Source organism: Aptenodytes forsteri, unplaced genomic scaffold (assembly GCF_000699145.1).
Source record: "Aptenodytes forsteri isolate BGI_AS27 unplaced genomic scaffold, ASM69914v1 Scaffold8, whole genome shotgun sequence".
Classification (NCBI taxonomy): domain Eukaryota; kingdom Metazoa; phylum Chordata; class Aves; order Sphenisciformes; family Spheniscidae; genus Aptenodytes; species Aptenodytes forsteri.
Window position 1 is genome coordinate 13997303 of NW_008796218.1, and position 21075 is coordinate 14018377.

The 21075-nt window shown below is 39.5% G+C and overlaps 1 protein-coding gene across 1 annotated transcript in view; it reads right to left on the minus strand.

The window, feature by feature from the left end:
* The window catches only part of LOC103906816 (bifunctional heparan sulfate N-deacetylase/N-sulfotransferase 3), a 64194-nt gene that overhangs the window by 33373 nt on the left and 9746 nt on the right, over positions 1 to 21075 (minus strand). Inside the window, exons 2-3 of the mRNA XM_009288875.1 lie at positions 7035 to 7122; positions 3161 to 3315 (exon numbers count right to left, since the gene is read on the minus strand). Of these exons, the coding sequence (XP_009287150.1) occupies positions 3161 to 3315; positions 7035 to 7122 (243 nt within the window). The remainder of the gene's footprint in view (positions 1 to 3160; positions 3316 to 7034; positions 7123 to 21075) is intronic.

Sequence of the window (21075 nt, forward strand, 5' to 3'; positions counted from 1 at the left end):
TATTTTCGCAGACTCCCGTCATTTATCTTGTTTACATACTGACCTTGCTGGTATTTCCTTCTCTTGACATTCAATGTATTTTCTTTCCAGTTTCTGGTTTCCAACATACTCTAATGAATTTTGACACCTTTTCTCCTTTCTTTCAGGTTACTTTTCAAAGGAACAGTATATAGCAGATATTTCTTTGATAGTCTGATTAGCAGAATACGCTGTCCATAAGATGATGTTGTGTTGCAATGATTTAGGAAAACTGCCTTTGCACAACCTTTGAATTCTGTTTAAGAGTTTTTTATATTGTTTGTATTTGTATGGTCATCTTCACCTTATTTTCTAATCATACTTTGTGTGCAAAGGTGAAAGTTGGTTGATACTTGGGTCGCTTCCTTTGAATAAACTAGTTACTAAGGAATATGAAAAACTCTAAGTCTTATCTCAAAGAAAAATGGGTGCGTGACCTTAGTAAAATCATTTCTTCATCTTTTCTGGAGGAGGACCGGACTACTGCAGGAAAACTAATGTACTGGACTTAAACTTAAATAGTCATGGTTCACGTTTAGATGTATCTGTTATAACTTAAATATGACAACTTTACTAACAGCTTAAAACAAAGCAAACTCACAAAAAGCAGCATTTGCTTCTGCTCTGGAAGAACGTGAGAAATAAGACTTTAAAGACGTGAAGCCTCCAAGGGAAGAAAGCTATTTTTTTTCCTCATTAAAGGGCTACTTTGAACCTAGTGTAATGGCATGTGTTACAGACAGGTATGGTTTAATCACAGTTGAGAACCCTAATTTTTCTATATTTAAAAAACTGGTGAAATTATTTCCCTTTAGCAATTCACGGCACACATAATGGGGCATAAGATTTTACCACCCTGAGGCTGGTGCAGCTTTTGGAATTCTCGTAAGGCCGTACTACTCCTGGGTAAGATCCAAACACCCCGTCAGTAAACCCGCTGCACCCAGGAAGCGCGTCATCTGCTGGTTTACAGCTGGGGTGCACTATGTGTAATCTGCCAGAGTAGGAATGAGTAAGATCTGGCCTATTGGTTTTACTGCATGGGGAGATAAAGAATGGATACGCCATCGCTTACACAGCTTTACACTATTTAATTCCATTGCAGATATTTCGATTCCTCTTCCTTTTATCTTTTCTACTTCCCTTAAGCATGCATAAACATCAGAAAGAAAAATCTTTACAGAACATGTAAGACATGGCATTGTCTAATGTCCCATTTGATCTCCTTCATTCAGCTATAAACAAATGTCTAATTTTTAAGGGTTTTTCCCTCAAGTTTTACAATATGCAGTAATAAATATGTAATTAAAATCTTTCATTCTAATTATGAGCCTATCATCTTCAATGTATCAGTGTCTCCATTATTTCTTAGTGACTGTAATTCCCAAGTTGAGCATTTCACACGCAATATACACATTCAGTGTGATAACACATGAGGCATCAGCAATTTCAGCCTCTTTCAAAAAAGGATACTTCTCATTGTTATTAATTTAAATGCTTTAAGCAAATGAAACATAATGAGTAGCTTCATGTCTATATGTCTATGCATAGCTTCACACATGAAAAACATTTAATATAAGGTATCTGTAAGTATTAAGAGCATTGAAAGTAGTGAAGAAAATAGAAATTGATGACGTTACCTAAGACAGGGTTGAATATGAATTATTCTAATAACATACTTTAATGGTTACATACTGTAGACTAATCCCAGAGGATGTCTTAGGTCACACCAGAACTACAAGAAATAATTTAATTTCCAGTGTAGCTTGCAACAGTACACAGAATCACAGGGAAAAAAAAGGAATTTTGGACACAAGGATTTTAAAATTTTCATGGTTCTAACTTCTACTGAAATGCTTTCTTTAAAAGAAACAGTAAAATTGAGCTGGCCTGTATTCAGTACAACTAGAGTTTACAGTAAACTTGGTAAAATCTTTGGTCAAAAGAAAGCGTATACCTTCCTTACTTAAAAGCAAAGTTTTCAAATACAAATTTTAATTGCTCGATATTTGAGGTCTATATGTTCCTCCTACATGCACTGACACATGACCATAAGCGCACTCTTTTTTGTTCTGGTATTTCAAATCCCGCTGCTCTTTCAAGGAACAAAGTCATTACCTGCCAGCTAAAGAGCAACCAGGGTATTCTGAAAAGGGAGAAGTAAAATTAGGCTGTTGGAAGTGTATTTCAGCAAGCAAGTTATGTTTGCTGAGATATTCTGATACAACACTTTATGTCTTTACGTTGGACCACTTCTTCAGACAAATAATATGTACTATGTATGGCAGTTTGGTTTGGTTTTGTTGTATGAAATTAACTGTAGAGAAAAAGGTAAGTCTGTTTCTCTAGTATCCTCAGACCTAAAGATCTGGTTTTATTTTTTCTTATATTCTCACTGAAACATTTTTTTTCAGAGCTTTGCTGTGAATAGATAATTAGTAAAGGCAATGCTTTTCAAAACAAGTTTTTATAAAGCTGATCCAAAGGGAATATATGTTATTAGGTATCACTGCAGAAAAGCATCTTTGAAAATGTGGCACACTTCATTAATCCTAACATGCAGCATTTTCATATAGTCATTTGACACATTTTGATGGAGTATTTATTCTCTCAGAAAACTGGATTTTTTCTAATCTAAACAATGGGTTATTTGGACAAAATTTTATTTAGGAAAATATTGAAATAGAAGAATTCTTATCTATATTGACTTTCCATATAGTCATGACACATTTTGATGGAGTATTTATTCTCTCAGAAAACTGGATTTTTTCTAATCTAAACACAAGGTTATTTGGACAAAATTTTATTTAGGAAAATATTGAAATAGAAGAATTTTTATCTATATTGACTTTCCAAGATGGGAACATACTAATTCTTCATTCTGAAAGAATTTTTCCATTCAAAATTTTTCATAAAGTAATAAAAAATCTCCAAACTTCAATTGAGAAGGAAATCCAAACTGTAGAGAAACAGAATTTTCATAGCACAAAAGAGACAGCAAAAAGCACTGTATCAAAACTTTCTTTTTTTTTTCAATTCCTTGAGATAAAAACAAATTCTACAAGGATTGATTTTCCAACAAAATAGGAATAATGGTTTCTGAATACTTAAATTCAGTATAAAACGCAAAAATATAACTCACTAAGGCAAATTTTTTGTTGAGGATCATCTGCTCCACCAGTGACGACTCATTGTGGAAGAGGTGAGGCTGCATGTGACTCCACATATGGGGAAACCACCAAAACTCATCTACAGATCTCAACAGCAGGTCGTCACCTTCATCTTCCTCCTCAGTGCCTAAAAAAAAAAAAAAAACCACCTCTGAAGTAAAGTCTCTACTTTTATTATACTCTTACAAATGTTTGAAAATGTGAGAAAGAAATTAGCATAATAAAATCTGACCATTTAAAGTACTGAGGATTTTAAATGTTTCCAAGTACATATTCCTTTTCCTGAAGTAATTATAGCCAAGTAAAAGACTGAGAGCCCCATTTTCACGGTATCTTGAATGCATGGTACAACACCATCCTCACATGCATGTGCTATATCGGTAACATCAGTAGCTAAGGGACGGAATCGGAGAAATTGTATACAAGAGAGTTTAATACAGAGTGTAAAGGAAAATGTTGACAACTCTTTTCTGGTATTCCTTATCCAAACTAAACTCACTCTCCAAGCAAACTTCTTTTCCTTTCGTTATCTATGATACATGGAAGTATTTTTTTTCCAGCAGCCTTTTCAAAATATTATGCATAATACAATTATTTTCTCTTCCCCGCTAATTGTTACCTTTCTGATCATGGCCTATTCAGGAGTTCCCAGAAATCTGCATCTTTGAAGAGACTTAAAGGGTGGCTGGAGCTCACCGAGTTATTTCTCAGGCCCCAGGCCTGTCTTTTCAGACGCTCTCCTGCCTGTCCCTAAGGATACGGCGCAGGGAACAGGCCCTGCAGCCATTTCTGACTGCGGCACTGATGAAGAGGAATCACTTGGGCAGCAGCATACGGCCCTGCTGTTCTCCCACACTTCTCATGCTGCAGCTACAGTAGTAAATAAGCCAGTGGTGGGGCCTGTCCTCCAACCCTGAGCCGGCTGGCCGCTTTGACGCTGGTAAATCCTCCCAGCCTGCGAGAGAAGCAGCCGCACCCCAGCTACCCACTGGGACGGGCCCCTGCCCCTGCTCCCCTGGGTGCAGGCAGTGGGGGCTGGCTGGGACCCTGAGCACTCCCAAGGCCATTCGCGTAATCCGGGGGCAATGACAACCCGCTCTCGGTGCTCGGGCACATGCCTCGGCTCTGTATAACCTACTCGCAGAGATTCAGCCTGGTTACCTGACAGCACCTCGGGGATGGGAAGTGTCAGGGTCTAATCAGCTGGCAGATCAGGACACCCCTCCTCGCCCCCAAGCCCAGACATTTATCCTAGTCCCAGTGCACTTTTAATGACAGGCTAGCCCTGTCAAAGGCAACCAAATTTAAATAACCCCTTAACAGGCTGCCGTATAAAGACTGTATGAGCTGAACTCTGACAACCTACAGCTTAACACATCTTCACGGTGTGCCTGCTTCCTGCTTTTCTGATTGTTCCTACTCCCGCCAACAATCAACACAACTTGACGAATCCTTTCTCTCTCTCAGCATTTTGCAACATCTATTCTCCTTTTTCAGTCTTTTCGCCAAACGTTCAGCTCCGATGCTTTCTGCATCCGTATGGCCATACTCTCACTAACCCTATATGCCTTTTGCTTTTTCCTCTTTCCTCCAGCAAACCTTGTCTGACATACCTTCACTGTTGTGATTTTATTCCTCATTACCTCTGAGGGAACTACAGCAGTAAACGAAAAATGTGGGCAGACATACGTAAAGATGTATCAATATTTGTAGGATCATTAGATTTTAGGACTTCGCATGAGTCCATGGGGCCCTGTGTGATGTTCACATGCTGCCAAAGAAAGTGACAGGAGTGCCTAAAGGTCATACGATAGCCAGATCAGGGAGAAGAAACCATTTCAAGAAAGGAAGAAAGCCATAGCAAGGGATGGGCTGTAACGGAGACAGGCTCAACTCATTCCATTTACAATCAGTGGGTCAGTTTGTACTACAAACATGCAATACCTTTGCCAAATCCTACTCAGCCAAAACCAGGAAACCCATGCTCATGTTCCCTCCAAAGCATCTGAACTGTCAACTGAGGCAAAAGAAAGTACCTTTGCCTGCTGAGACACTGGCAGGTGACAAACTTGGCAGTCAGGACCGTTTTGCTGGGCCATTCTAGGCAAAAGAAAGGGGAGGAAGGGATGGGAATGGATGGAGCAAGTGATGTCCTGAATGTGAAAAAGTTAAGGCATCTTTAGTCTCTCTGAACTGTGCAGGTGACACCTGGATTGCAGGGGTGAAACCTGGACATTTACCAAGTCTAGCTGAAGTCTGCTGAGCCCAAGAGAGACCTGTGGAGGGACTGTGCAGCCCCAGCTGCTTTCCTCTCCAGCTGTTCAGCTCTAAACAACAGATTTCTTTCCCTGCCTCTTCTCTTCTTAATATGACAAGTAATACTGACCAAGGTGCACAGTCGAGCACAGGAAGAGTTATGCTCATCCCTCTGCTATGTAACATGCACAGCAGTCGAGAATATTCAAGCTCTGTACATCTTTCTTTGGTTTTGAATAAATCCGGTTTTGGTTCCTAGTCTCAGCTAACATGTCACTTCACTTCCCTCTTTTCATATTAACATCCTTCAACTATGACATTATCTTGTGTTGTCTTTTGTCTCTCTCTTCCAGGCTCTGATGTTGTCCTATTTTGCATGCGTGTCTTTTGCTTTCTGTTTGACGGTAGAGAGCACCTTCTTTCTTCTATATCACATCCTATTTAATACCTTATCTTTCATTTCTCCCTATTTCTACAGTGGTTTAAGTATAAAATGATTTTAATGGGCAATATATATTGCTGTATCTCTACAGTAGAGATTAAACTATCCAAAAGGATAAACTGTGGTAGCTCAACAGATCTCTCGGTGAAGTCATAGAAAATTTCATTTGATCGGTGGAATTTACCACTCAACAACAGGTTGAAAGGAACTGAATTTTAATAAAAGGGGAAGAGGAATTCAATCTGTTCCACACAGGCACCTAATGCAGGCAACGCAGCTTACTAGAATTACAGGTGCCTCATCCCGAGATGTTCCAGCCTACCTAAAATTACCACCTAAATTCTCTGTGTTCTCAGGAAACAGCTGCAGAGAAAAGTCCAGTTCGCCTATTCTACGTGCCTCCCTCTCCCCATTTCCCAGGACAGGTTCTGTAGGGAGCATCCGAGCTAGCTCAAATTGAATGAAATTATAAAGCAACAGTAAGTGATGTGTTTATTCCACCCTCAGGATTGATTTTACTGTTATCCAGTGACACATGTAACACATATAACCCCTACAGAAAGCTGTCATCCCAAGCTTGGACTGCTTCTTGCAAGGTCTCCTCCTGGCCCTGTGACTCTGCCATTTCTGCATGTTCCAGCTTGCAGGAGGAGGAACAACATTCCTCTTATTCAGGAAACTTAATACTCTGACAGGACACTTTTCTGTAGGGCTTAGTCTTTCTCTTAGAAACTACAGCCTGGCTTCTCCTACTTCCACATCATTGCTCTACTTATTGGACTATTATGCAAAGAATGAGCACCTTCTTCTTTCATTTTTTAAAAAAAAAAAAAAAAAAAAAAAAAAAAAAAAACGTTGCTGCAAAGAGGTGTTTACAGACTTTGCCTACATGGTTATTTCCAGACAGACCACAGCTCAAACAAAAGGTTAATCCAGTATAATAACTTTAGGAGAAAAATTTGATTTGGTAAATCACACAAATGTATGTCCCAAAGCAACCTGGAAGAAACAACAATTTGATGTTTTAGTTATCCTATACGAAGGAAACTCTTCTCTCTACTCAGACCCTTAGTCTCTGTCATTCCTACTTTCCCCATACTACAAAGAACACCATCAAAATGAAAGTGATTTTAGTATTTCAGTCTTACCTGTGTGATAAAATTTCCCTGAAAATCCCAGGTTGAAAGTAAAATTTGTAATCTGAGCTCTCAAAAGATTCTGAGTGTCAAGCAGGGCCTGAAAAAAAACAACCCACCATATAAACATATCTGTAGAAAACGACACCTGGCACAGAAATTTAATATAACAATATAAATATTTTTACAGGTATACATCTTTTCAATTGGTTTTGCTATTTAAAAACAGCTCTTTCATATATGACAAAGTAGTAACAGATATTTTCATTATCATTTAAAGATTAAAGACAGCATGCAAACTCCATCATTTTCCTCATAAAGATGACCAGCTATTAAATACTGGTTTCTCCCCGAATCATGAGACAGGTAAACAAAGGCACATGCCAGAGAAAAGACCTTCCACTGATTACTCAGAAAACCTGGGACACAGCCAGGAATGAAATTCAGATCTCTTGTGCCCCCGACCACTGCTCCATTCACTGGGGTGAACAGCATCTATTACAATTATATTTCTCTAGGTCAGGTTAAGTACATACACAGCATTTTAGTCATGTTACAAAATCACTGACAAAAAAAAAACATCCAGAAAGACAGAAAGAAGCTAGATACACGTACTTGCACTAAATTAGTACAAACAAAAAACCAGCATGCAGGAAGAAAGGGGAAAGCTGTTATTCATCAGATACAGCTTCAGTCTTTGATTTCAATATGCTCTTCTTGATTTGTTACTCTCAAGATTTACGTATTACTCTCAGGAGTTATCTCCCAAACTCTTACACTCTGCTGTTGTTCACTCTTCCAGTTTTCCAGGTGTAACAAAGAAACCTAGCTTTCCAATGCAAAACAAAACTTTGCAAAGCAAGAACAAAACATAAAGAGCAAAAAGCCTCCTCTAAAATGAGACTTGGAGTGCACATTCCTCCAAACAGCCTGCTTTCAACTGAGCACTTGATAGTTGGTAATTTATGAACACATTGGACTCTTTGGAGATTTGTGCCACTGTACACAGCACACCAGAAGTGTACAGCCAGCTACAGCGCACACACACACACTTGGGGACAGGCACTCATGGGCCAGCTACAGCACACACACACTTGGGGACAGGCACTCATGCAGTACCTTTGAAAGAAAGGAAAATATTTATATGTCAAAGGTCATCAGAGTTTTCAAAGTAAATATACATTATAGCACAATGATTTTAATAAAGTGATTAAAAGCAATACTATTGTCAGAAATTAGTAACTCTAAGCATGTTATGAAAGGGGAATGTATTTAAAAGCACAAAAAGATTAAAATCACTGGAGATTTTCAACGGTTTAAAGGTCTAGTAGGCTCCCCACTCTTGAAATTCAGTGACAATTTGGTGCCCTGAAAACTACAAGCCAGTAATTTTAATTACAGTGTGTTTGGACATTTTCATTATATGAGTAATTTGTCTACAATTATTTTTTTAACCAGAATACCAATGACAACAAAATGTTCGCATGGAAGTCAAGTCTAATTTTAGATATAGGCATAGCATAGTCAAGTTACAGTTCCTTAAAATATGACTCATTTTACAGATGGAGGCGATATCCACCTTATCAGAGAAACTTTTGGGCATACGAGCTCTTCTTCAGGTCTTTTCCAGGGCTCATCTATACCAGTTCCAATAAAAGTACGATCTCCATCTGCAAACTCTGTCTCTCCATCTGCAAACCCTGTCAAGCCTGTTTCCTTACACTATCATACTGACAACATTACAGTGACAAAATCAGACAAAGGGTGACAATAGCAGGGGCTCCCCTGTTATCATACCGACAACATTACAGTGACAAAATCAGGCAAAGGGTGACAATAGCAGGGGCTCCCCTGTGCACCAACCTCAAGAGAGGCCCAAGGCAGCGGGCCCAGCAGAGCTCCCATTGCCAGTAAGAGGTGGCCACACAGCACTGCTGGTGCACGTCCCCGCTCTGGGCTCGCCTTTCCCAACACTCCCTTTCCAGAGCTGAGCATTTTCACCTGGCCCCATTGAGAGACTGCAGCACTGCCCAAAGCGGGAACACGGCCGCTCTCCAGTCCTCCGCTATCCTGCATCTGAGGCCTCAGCGAGCTCACTAAGCTTGTAGCTCTGGCTGGCTCAGGGAAGCTGGTGCTTGAGGGAGCTGATCTGCAGCAATAGGAGAGACAGTCATTTGTCCCTGTCCTGAGGGGTTGCAAATTTGAGTTTTGCTGACACGGCTGACAAAACATGAGTGGTTTCAATTCTGAGTCATCAGCAGTACTTACCTTGTTCACCATTTCAGCGGACCAGAACATTATGCCTAAGCATATTCATTAAATATATATTAATCACAAAACTAAATCTGTGAAAGAACCATCGCTTTTCTGCCTCCTATTTCTTATGGTCCTCTCAGAACTGGAAGTAACTTGCCTCTCCCACTGTCTTCTTCAGCAGCGTAGCTCCAGCAACAACAGTACAGACAGTTTGAAAGGACAGTACTAGTAAGGTAAAGATCATCTTTCACTGGAAAGCCTGAAAAATGTCCTGCGAACAAGGGACTTTCTAAAGGAACAAGTAAAATGAAGCACAGAATGGAGATAATTGAAAACAAGCTGAGACATCTGAAATGGAATATTAAGAGAAAAATCTTGCAACACTGTAACGAGGGCTTTTGCACAGGCTGAGAGTGCAAAGATCACCGAGGAGACTTCTTATTCTAATGAAAGGTAGCAAATCCACAGAGGATTTATTACGAAAACCGTCCTTGAGCTGCTGGGAACCTATTCAATGAAATAATTTTATCTTTGCACAGTTAAAAATGTAGGAGGCAAATGATATGGCTATACACTTCGTACGTTAAGAGTATGTATTGTCGAATGAAAGAGATCCTGAGTGCAGCTTGACAGCAAGGTGGCGTGAATGGGCTGCACAGTTCTTTCCCTCCAAATTAAGAACTGTGAGCATATTTTTTGAGCTGAAGGTCTTATCCTGTACCTTTCTAACACTTTCTCAGCTTGTCAGCTCCAGTCTAGTCTCAGCATGATGGAAAAACAGAATGGGAAAAACAAAGAGCAGCTGGAAACACCGGAGAAACACGACCTGGAAGGAGTTCTTTGCTGCACCTCCCTGGCCCACTGCAGCTACAGGGCTGACAGGAGAGACGCAAACCCAGGCTTTCAAATGGGCAGGAGATGATAGCCCATTTGAGGCTCCCTCCCAAATGAGGGAGAAGGGTAACAAAAAGCCCATGACGTTTCTATGATAATGCAACATAGAGTTTACTTCTTCACTGGGAATTAATTTTGCTAGTGTAGTTACCACATTCTCACCTCAATGACTGCCTGGTGGCTGCATTTTATTTAGGCCAGCGGTCACGATGAGACACTCCAAATAACACTCAAATAACACGAAACTCTAAAATCTGAGGTTCACCTTCTACAGAACGAACTTTGAAAGCGATGCTGTCGGGTTTTTGGCCATGTTACTCTTATTGAAATCAACAGGAGATCTTCTGCTAAAACCTTGTGGTGGTGTTCAAAAAATGTGTCAGCTAATACCAACGGTGTACCTGCTCACCTGCTCCACCCGCTCTATCTGCAAAGAGGGAGGGCACAGACCTGCTGTGAACCACTTTTTGTACAGACAAGCTGAGATAACATTTGAGTTGTCAAGCCTGTGATTATTTTCTGGGTGACTTGACATTTTACTCATCTTTCAGGTTCTAAAAACAAAATGTTAAAACTCATGAAAAAATATATAGTAGCAGATGGCAAGGCCTATTACTGTGAGTTTCTATCAGAAAGACAGAAAGAGACAAAAGTAGGGGGACGAAAAGCCTGAAATTTTATTTCTAAATGCTGTTTTATATGCTGAAGGTAAGCTGGTGATACTTCCTGTATATATTATGATTGGTTTATGAACAGCCTCTCTGGGTATCTGTATGAGATGTTATACAAATACACTAGTACTGAAGACTATCTTTTAAAAACTGTTTAGTAAAGCCTTCGTATGTTTATAAATAATTATTTAGTACATATGTTTTACTTCCACTGGTACTACAAGGAAAATAAATTGCTGGCTGCATAATCACTTTCATGCACATAGCTGCAATGGAGTACTTTCTTTTCAACTTTTCCTAAGTTCACATACTAGGTTTAGGAAATTCCTTGTGCCAGAAATCAAATGTGAGAATTCAATATATGATGAAAGACCCCCTTGTTCACCAACAGTCCAAAATAATCTCAGAAAAAGGCCCTGTTACAATCCAAGGAACAGACAAAAGTTATCCCAACAGCAAAACAACAGAGTTCTTTCAATCCTTGCATCTGACAAGTTTATAGCATAAGGAAAGGAATATAAGAAATCATGTATGTTGTAAATAAAGCCAGATTCTCAGATGATTAATCAGCATCATCCCATTTAAGTTCTTTCTATTTCATTTCTGATGAAACATCTCAGCAAATGTAAGCTGCTGTTATTGCCAATGGGATCTCAACTGACTAAGAATTTAGGAGAAAATGGACTCTAAGATCACAAATGGAACAGAAGGAACCACGAGAATTATTCTTTCATTGAAATATTCATGCAATAGAAACGTATGAGAATTCCTGCCTTCGTATAGATGGCTTCTTTCTTTCTTGACAACCATGATGCTCTTTTTATCACTTTTCATTCTGAAATATCAACTTTGTTTACAAAGGAAACAGTTTTATTGGATTTTTCTCATCTTACAGACAGGACAAACAGAGGCACAGACAGATGACATGGGCTGTCAAAAGCTCTTGCTCAAACAAATCAGCAGTAAAGCCAAGGATAAAACTCATATTGCCAAACCTGCTTACCACTTCCACAGCCAGGAAACCATCCTGCTTCCTGTCCTCAAATATCTCTTTACATGATTTCACTTTATAGTCTGTCACCGAGAAGTCACAAGTGTCAACTTGTCTTCGATAAACAGACAGTAGTAATTTCTTCAGCATCAACAAAAATATTTGGACCCAAACATCTTGGCTGATCAAACAAATAAATCAAGAACACTTTGTTGAACTCTGCTTCACCAAAAAGGAACTATGACTTATTTCTGTAGTCATACCAACACATTTACGACTATTTTCCTACTCAAAAGCTGTTAAAGAACTTAGGCACTTGAAAAGCAAAATAGTTCAAAACGCTGTTAATGTTACTTGTAATCACATGGATTTTAACTAAATTGGCAAGCAGATAGACACAGTCTCACAAAGCTGCAGTGTTAATCTTAAACTTCAAATCAGTACATGCTTTCATGTCAGTAACAAAAGCAAGAAAGGTCAGCTTCATAATTTTCCAAAAAGCCTATCTCCTCCCCCTTTTTTCAGGAAGCAGATCTCATCTCTCAACACTTGCTTCACTATTTCGTGTCTAACAATACTATCAAAGGAGCCATTAAATTAGGAATTACTTTGCTTTTGAGGAAAACTTCTAATGCCATACTGGCTCTTTATTAAAAGGCAAGGACCTTCTGAAAAGATAAAACAAATTAATAGAAAGTGTAATGTGAAAGCACATGAGTTAAGCACACGAAGCCCCCTTTATGGGAGCTCTTATGCAGAAGTAGCTTTCATTTTCTGTACCATATTTCCTCTTCAGTTTAATCCTTGCAAGAGAGGGAAGAAACAGAACTAAAGTCATTTTAACTTCTGAGTGGAGTTCTTAATATAGGAGTTTAATGAGCTGTAACTGATGTGATGTCCTTTTACTCTACACTTTCTGAGACATCATTTTGCCTTTCCTGAGCATGTCCATGCTCTGAGAAAAGAGGCCTGCAACTGAAGCTGCCTGTGCAGGTCTACACACACCACCTGCCTCCCTTGAACTTTGCCTTCTGCAGAGCCTGACCTTTTCTAAAGTTTCTATCTACATTGCAAATTCACTTGCTTATAAGGAGAAAAAAAAAAAGAAGATAAGAGGGGAAAAAAAAAAAGATAAGAGAAGAGCGGAAAAAAAAAAAGAAGAGAAGAGGGGAAAAGAAAAAGAGAAGAGGGGAAAAAAGAGAAGAGGAAAAAAGAAAAGAAAAAAAGAGGGTTGGGGAGGAAATGGAAAAGAGAATTGAGGAATGTAACATACATGACTGAAGTTTGCATTTACGATGCATACAAAAATCACGATTTTTAAAGCATTGTGCTTCTCTTCAGAGTTCAACAATCGGTATTTGAAATTTCCCAGATATATTTTGAGATTTGCTTTATCACGTTTTATATACCAGTCCCTAAGCTTAGAAGCACTAGCAAAATGTTCAACATTAGAGGCATTACATGGCACGGCATAGCACAGAACAGACGCCAGGCTAACAAGCTGTGCCTGATCATCAGGCCCGGGTTTGTCCTGGCACTGCCGAGGTTGATGGCAGAAAAGGGAGGAGGGGGGACACACTGCCTAGGGAAGGGAGAGATGAGGGGGAGGGAGCAGTGGGGATCCACAAGAAATGTTGTAGCACAGCGTGGTAGGGGCCTGAAAGTGAGAAGCACTGAGATCGTGATGGTAGGCGTTCAAGAAGCTGTGGCAGCAATCGGGGATGGGAAGGCAGTGGGCGAGAATTTGGAGTGTTTGGAGGCAGCATGGCAAGAAGAAACAGAAGACAGCCTCAATGAAGGTCCATCCCAAATGGCTGGGAATCATTATTTTATTAGACAGACTATTTTGCTTCTGAGGAAAAATGTTTCCCTCATCATAAATTATGTATTTTGGAACATCATTAAAATTCAGTGTCTATTCTTTCTGGATTTCCAAGATTAGCATTTTGACACCCATTACCATAAACATTTAATCTATGCAGGAGAAAGAATAATTGCTTTGGATATGCTGGGTGTATCTGAAAAAATATTTTTAATATCCTTCAAACACAAGGAGAAGAATGCTTAAATTTTCTTTAACTGTGCACCCTCTTAACAAAGCTGACACTACAGAGGGGGCAAGAGAAGAAAACAGAAAAACTTCAGCTTTTTCTGCAAAGTGTTTAGCTGGCAGAGACCATAAATTATAAATAGACCCTACACTGTGTAAGTGGGGAAAGGACACTGCTCTACAGTTTGGTGGAAACAAGGTGTCCAAGAGGATGCAATCCGGCAAAAATAGAAAGACTGATGTAATAGGGATGGAAAAGCTAAACTGCTGACAATACACATGTTCAAGTTTATAAAATATCAGATTCCATGTGAGCTGAAGACCACTATTCCTGGTACTTTGTACAACAAAATTAAAATGGGGGGGACACCTGTTATTAAGATACAGTAGCTTCAAGAAACAAATTATTCTTTCAGTTAAAAACATGGATTTTGGTAAGTCTACCAAGTCCTTTGAAAGATGTAACAGTTGAAAAGTACCACCTGCCAGCAGGATGCCTATTTACAAAGGGCCATGCAACATGGTAGAATTTAAAACAGAAAATGTGTGCAAAAATTCCTTGGAGATGAAACAAAGTATCTGGTTTCAGTTACTTAAAAATTATTGTAGTTTACTGACAGCTAGATTCTACCTGCAGCAATTGTGTTTTTAAATTGTCAAACAGGGACGCCTTGGAGCCCGACTCTATAATGTGCAGGACAGGCAAAGCTCCCATTGATTGCTTGGGTTAATTCGGACTGTTTGCCAGATCCATTCGCCTGAATAGCCTACCTGACTTCCTATAATATTAAGGCCCATACTCACCAGCTGAAGATGTCAGTGTGAGTCTTTTCAATAAATTCAATAAGCACCATTAACTGGGTAACCCAGCTTCTCTTCAAAGTGTCAATAAGATGAGATATCAGGCTGGAGCCCAATTATGTGCATCTTGGTTTTTCAGTGTCCAATACAAGACACACTGGACCTGATTTTCAAAAAATTCAGGAGCCACAACTTTATTTTATGTGCACAGATGCTGTAACTAGGTATCTGAATTTGAGGTCCACTAAAGGATACTAAAAATATAAGGAGCCACTTTGGAAAACGTTGTCTCAAATTATTTCAATCAAAAGTTTTTTCATCAGAACACACTGTTTTAATGTTACTGGGTCTTCCTTTGGAGGTTTTTTTACATCACATGCAATAATGATCTTGATGATGGTCCAATTACACATTTTCAAGTAATTAGGCTCTTTCATCTAGGTAAATCATTTGTACAACCAAGAGATTTAAGAAATATTTCTAACTTCCTTCACCAGCTTTTCGCTTCTTGGAGGTTGAGATAGCGGCTAATGAGAATAAGCTAATTATGGCAAGGTAAGTTGAAGGTTTTAAATACTTGGTGCCAATACTATTTAATAAAGTAATTAGCATGCTGTTTTCAGGATTCTATATGAAATTCTGCATTATTAGCTCTTAATTAAACTGTACTTTGATGAAAGAGGTTACTATTACTAAACAGCTAAATGATCTCATTATTCTGCAGTTAAGAGAAATAAAATCCTGCATTTCTTTTAATTAAAGGTCAAAAAACCCCCAGGCCAATTGAAATAGAACTAATAAACACCCTACTGCTGCATATGATATTTTTCCCTGGATTTTGGTCAGACAGGATTCAATGGAAAACTTGTTGGTTCTTGCATTTTTGCCTAACACTTTATCTGCTTATGAAACACCAAGTATGAAGAGGTAAGTTCTCAGAGTATAACAGAACCCAAAGCAAAACAAAGTGACTCTAAAATGCATTTAAAATCTCTTCATATTTATCTAGTTAAGTTCTTGCGATCTGGTGATCGTTGATGAGCCAGTACAGCGGGAAACTGAGGTTTGTTAGCCACAGCACAAGCATTCAGGTGGCTGTACTGCAAAGTCACACACCCCCCCCCCACACAGCTGCCTCAGCTCCGAGCACGACAGGCCATCTCTCAGGGTGACAGAGTAGGTCAGATCCTGTTCCAGTTCACTTCTGGGCCACTTTGCTGTGCCTGCTTAGTCTGGCTTGTCTCCATCGCATCCCATCAGCAGTAGATAAATTGTAAGAGTTGTTCACCGATTCACATAGACACCTGTCTAGCTACCAGTAAATGTTAGGCCTCAAAAACTCAGGTTCAAACAATAACCTCAGATGTAAAGCATTCATACCTCTGCCCCCCCTCGTTAGACAACCCACAGTTTTACGGCTTCAGATTTTGTTTCGTGGGATGCACAATATTTTGTCATAGAAGTTAAAACAATGGCATGGCTATTCAGTCTAACGGTGTATATATTTTATAGTCATCCAGCTCAGAAAGAGCAGAGGTTGTTATCCAAGCTCCTAGTGCCACATTCATTATCAAGAGCACGTTTGTTCTTATTTAATGCTTCCTCACATGCCAGCTCCAGCTTTAGCTTTCACTACAGCCAACACGCACAGCAAGCAGAGTTTGGCTGGAGGACAAGGGCTACTCTCCAAGCAAGACAGTCCTCTGCTGCATGGGCTGGCCATGAGCTTCTGCTGCAGCAAAGCCTGTTCTCCCTTATCCACCACACACTGCCTGGCTCTGCTGCTTAGGGCCCTTTTACCCCACTGTTGGCAACATGTGGCTCTGTACAGCCACTGAATGCTGAAAATATCTAGAAGGTTCAACACTGGAAGAATTTCTAGGCCTAATCTCTCAGTAGCAGAGACCACAGCGGCCTCACCTGAATGCACAGGAAGCTGCAGCTGGGTCACTGCATCTGCTCCACTCTGATGTGTTTGTCAGTAGCTACATTACTCTGTCCAAAACGACAACATTTTTAGAGATGCAATTTAGATTTCAGGTCTACCTTTACACCCATGCCTTGCATACAAAACAAGAAATTTGTTCCATAAAACCTCATTTCCTATAGATTATTTTCCCAAATTGCTATTCCCACAGCGCAATAGCCTGCGCTCCCTTTCACACTGCTGCCTAGGACCTACCCTCCCCATTAGGTCTCCAAAGCACCTCCTTCCCTTCCCGCTCTGCCCCACGCACCCTGTCTAGATGAAAAAGGGACAGTACGTGCTATTGCAAGCTCCATGACACAGCACATGGATTAGCCAGGGGCAGATCAAAGTGAAGGATAAATGCAGAGCTCACTTTGAAACCTGAAGGCACTGCTTTGCGTAGATGCCTTACCCCACGCTGAAATCCAGGATGCCAGCAGGAATTTAACTGTCTTTGAGAACTGCCCGTATCTGTCACATTGGATTGAAACTGGCCAGCAGGTTCAAATGTCATTAGATTGAGCATACAATCACGGAATGGTTTGGGCTGGAAGGGACCTTCAAAGATCATCTAGTCCAACTCCCTGCCATGGGCAGGGACACCTTCCACTAGACCAGGTTGCTCAAAGCCCCATTCAACCTGACCCCGAACACTTCCAGGGATGGGGCATCCACAACTTCCCTGAGCAACCTGTGCCAGTGCCTCACCACCCCCATGGTAAAAAACTCCTTCCTTATGTCCAATCTAAATCTATCCTCTTTCAGTTTAATTGCTGGACTGACAAAGGCAAACAGGGACATTAAAAATACGTGATTTCTTTAGGAAACAAAAGTAAAAATGGGGTGTCGGTGTTGTATACATCAAACTCCAACAGGCTGTGAATACGGCCTTCCGAAAAAACTTCAGTCTTATTTTTTTCTTCCATGTCAGTATTCTCTGGACCTCAATGCCCAAGCTTGGATAAACTAAGACTCACCTGTCCCTGTAAGCCCTGAAGCCTGCACTTCCTGCTCATCAGAATTTTAAATATACAAGATTTCAAAGTTTTGTCTACATCGTTATATAGATGATCACAGCTCAGTAGCGGATGGTATTTATCTACTTTTCCAGAGCACACAAAATTCAAAGCATTTAAATTTTTACAATATTTTTCCAGCATTTAGAAAGCAATCACTGAGTAACAGCAGCTGCCATTACAATATAAATCTGTTACATGATCACAGGAAAACTGAAGTCCACAGACCAAGGTATAACAATTTATGTAGCTTGAAAGAAATATTGGACACTACAAGCTATGTCTAAAACATTGCACAAATCAAAGAGAAACACTGGGGTTTGTTCACTTCTAGTTTGTACTTTTTTTCCCCCCTTGTAAGATTAAAGCTTCTAGACAAGCACAATATTTGTGTTAATGCTTAATTTTACATATTAGAGAACAAATAAAGTGCAAATAAATGAAGACTCAAAGCCTTTAATTTATATAAAAACCACAATCGAGCCGGTTGCTCTCCCTGTTTAGTAAAGCACAACAGAGTTACCACATCACTGGCATGTTAAATTAACTGACTACTCCACGGGCTGGGCAACACACCAATGACACAATCCATTCATAAATGTTTCTTAGGGTTTGTTTGGGTTTTTTTTCCCCCCCTAATAGAGCCAAAAAGATTCCTGTGCTTCTCTTAATACTATATCTGATTAAAAATATCTGCCTTTGTCCTTATGTCTGGGGTGAGCCGAGGCATACCAAAAGCCCTTTTTCTCTCTATGCTCCACCTTTATTGACAGAAAAAAAATCTTTGACCAAAGAGATTTTCAGTTTCTCTTTCTGCCTGAAAGCTCCATGTCAGAAACAGCTGGGAATTCAGTCTTCAGCTTGCTCACCAGCTAAGGGTCACAGATATTTATTTTTCTTCCTTCTCTTTATGAGTAGTTCTAAAGTTGCTGAATGAAATTCCCCTGCTACGTCAGTATCGGTATCAAAGAAATAACAGAAAAAGAGAAAGCAAGCAAGACAAGCTTGCATAAAATAACAGATATAACACTTTTCTCAAGTCGTATTTTTCATTATTATATGTAGTCAACACAGAAAAGACCTGATAAGAACTTCAAGTTAATAAAAATTTGCACAGTTTCATTGACTCCTACATGGTACCTAGTCTAAGGGATATAATTCAGCAGAACCCCCCCCCCAAGACTTTAGTGAAACATGGGACATTAATACGAGAAACACAGGGGGGATGATTTTGTTAGAAGTGTTAATGCACACCTTTCGTGCTTTTGCACGAGTGTTTGTATTTCTAAAAGACAAGATTACAGAAACTAGATTACGAAGATAAATATCCTAGCTGGCCAAATTCTACACTTGCAGACTCAAACCGACACACAGGAATCCAAACCGAGCTCTACATTTGATTATACTGTAAGAGACTGAGAATACATCTTAGTACAAATTCCCTGCCAATATTATATTCCTTCCAATAGCTTATTTCATACCCTTTTGCCAAATCTGATTTTTAAAGACTTACATAATCCTTTTACTTCCTTTTGGATATTAGCCTCTATCCTGCCACTTTTATTGGCTATTCAGCCTACACTTAAATATCTCTGTGCTTTACATTAAATATTTTTATCCATCCTCACTGTTTATACCCTGCAGACATCTGTAGCCCATTGCTTTCTGCTTTGGTCATCATTACTTACCGAATTCTTTAGCCTTTATTTTTTCATTTTTTGCTCAGACATTTCCTGGCTATTCTGGTGTCTCTAAGTACTCTCTAAATATTTCTGATTAAGTGGTGCAGAATTGAGCACAATATTCTAGAAACCTCCTCAGTCAGTAAGATGAAGTACTTTCCTGATGTAAAATATTTTTCATGGTCATCTTAAATTTCAAACCAGCTGGCATTACAAACTTGGGTATATGTTAGTACTCATCTTGTTTTTAGGATAGTTTCAGGATTACCATTTTCAACATTTCTATTACCTTTAACGAAGACAGTGACAAAGGACAAGGGATGAGAGAAATGTTTTGTACCATAAAATGCCACTTTTTATATAAATGCAAAATTATTTTTCAGCCTCCTTTCCAGTTCCATTAGAGTTCTATCAAAGGCAACTCTGAGTTATCTTTAGTTCAAGTTTGCTTGAAAATGGGAGCAGAGACACTTGGGTTATTCCCAGGAGCGCTAACACTGAAAGGGCAAGTGAATGGGAGCTTGATATAGAGCTGCATGGCTTATTAGCTCCACAAAAATGCAACCGGTGTTCCCAGATCTACCCCGTTAACCTCTGGACAGCATGGCAGGGCCTTTGTCACATGAATTTACTGACTTGGGTTGGAATGAATCTGTGGAGCCTTACTCTGCACAGCCACTGACTTTTTATTTGTCCCCTCCAGTATTTGTATTTTCAAATGTATTGTAGTATAATTTTTGCAATATAAAATGGTATCTAATTTATGATTTATTCCAGATATGAAATGACATTTTAAGGAGCAATACTACCTCATCTTCAGGACTGTAAAGTATCAGAAGGAATCTCCTAAAGAGTAAATATTTTTAAAAATTGGTCATAAGGTTTTTATGCTCTGTCAAACATAATTTTTAAATAGGGAGTAACACTTCTACCTTGTAGAAATGCTGAAGTTTGCACAGAAAAAGAAACTGGAATTGGAAATACATAGGGCATTGTTATTCCATGAGGGATTAGATATACACTGGCAACCAACTGCTTTTCTTTTACTTTGTTTTGTAAGCATAATCACCAAGAATCAGTCATGTAGTTGCACTGACTTCTTCCAGGCTGAACAGGTAAGAAGAAAGGACACTTTCCATGCTGCTGTATTGTAAAATAAACTAATGAAATAGAGTCCCACTTCTACCCTCATTTTTCTCTTTTTACCAGACTGTGCGTTCTTGATGTAACTTAAGATCGGGAAGGAGGTAGGCCCAATTTTGGTATCATTTTTTACAGTTAATTGCTTTGATTTCTAGATCTGTCTGCAGTGTGTTTTTATTTGTTGGTTGTGAAAGTTTTATTCAATTCCATTAGCAGCAGGAATTGGATGGCTAACTTGTCATCTGAAAAAGCCCAGAATAAATCTTGCAGCAGCCGCTACTACGGTGATGAATCTGTACAGCTCTCTGGTAAGCTGTAGTTGCATTATTATTATTTGTATTATCAAAGTGCTTTTTGAACAAAAAGCACAGAACAAAAAGAGCCTCTGACCAAGAGAGCTTGCAATCTAAGGAAAGAGAGGGACTGACAGGACAGCTGAGGGATACACTGCCAGGAGGCTGGAAAGCACTTTCAGCACATAACTGTTCTTAATTATGCCTCCAGGCGTGCCGCAGACAGAGCTAGAACCCTGCCCCAGGTCTGGTGCATTAACTTCGTAACATCTACACCCAGCAAGTGC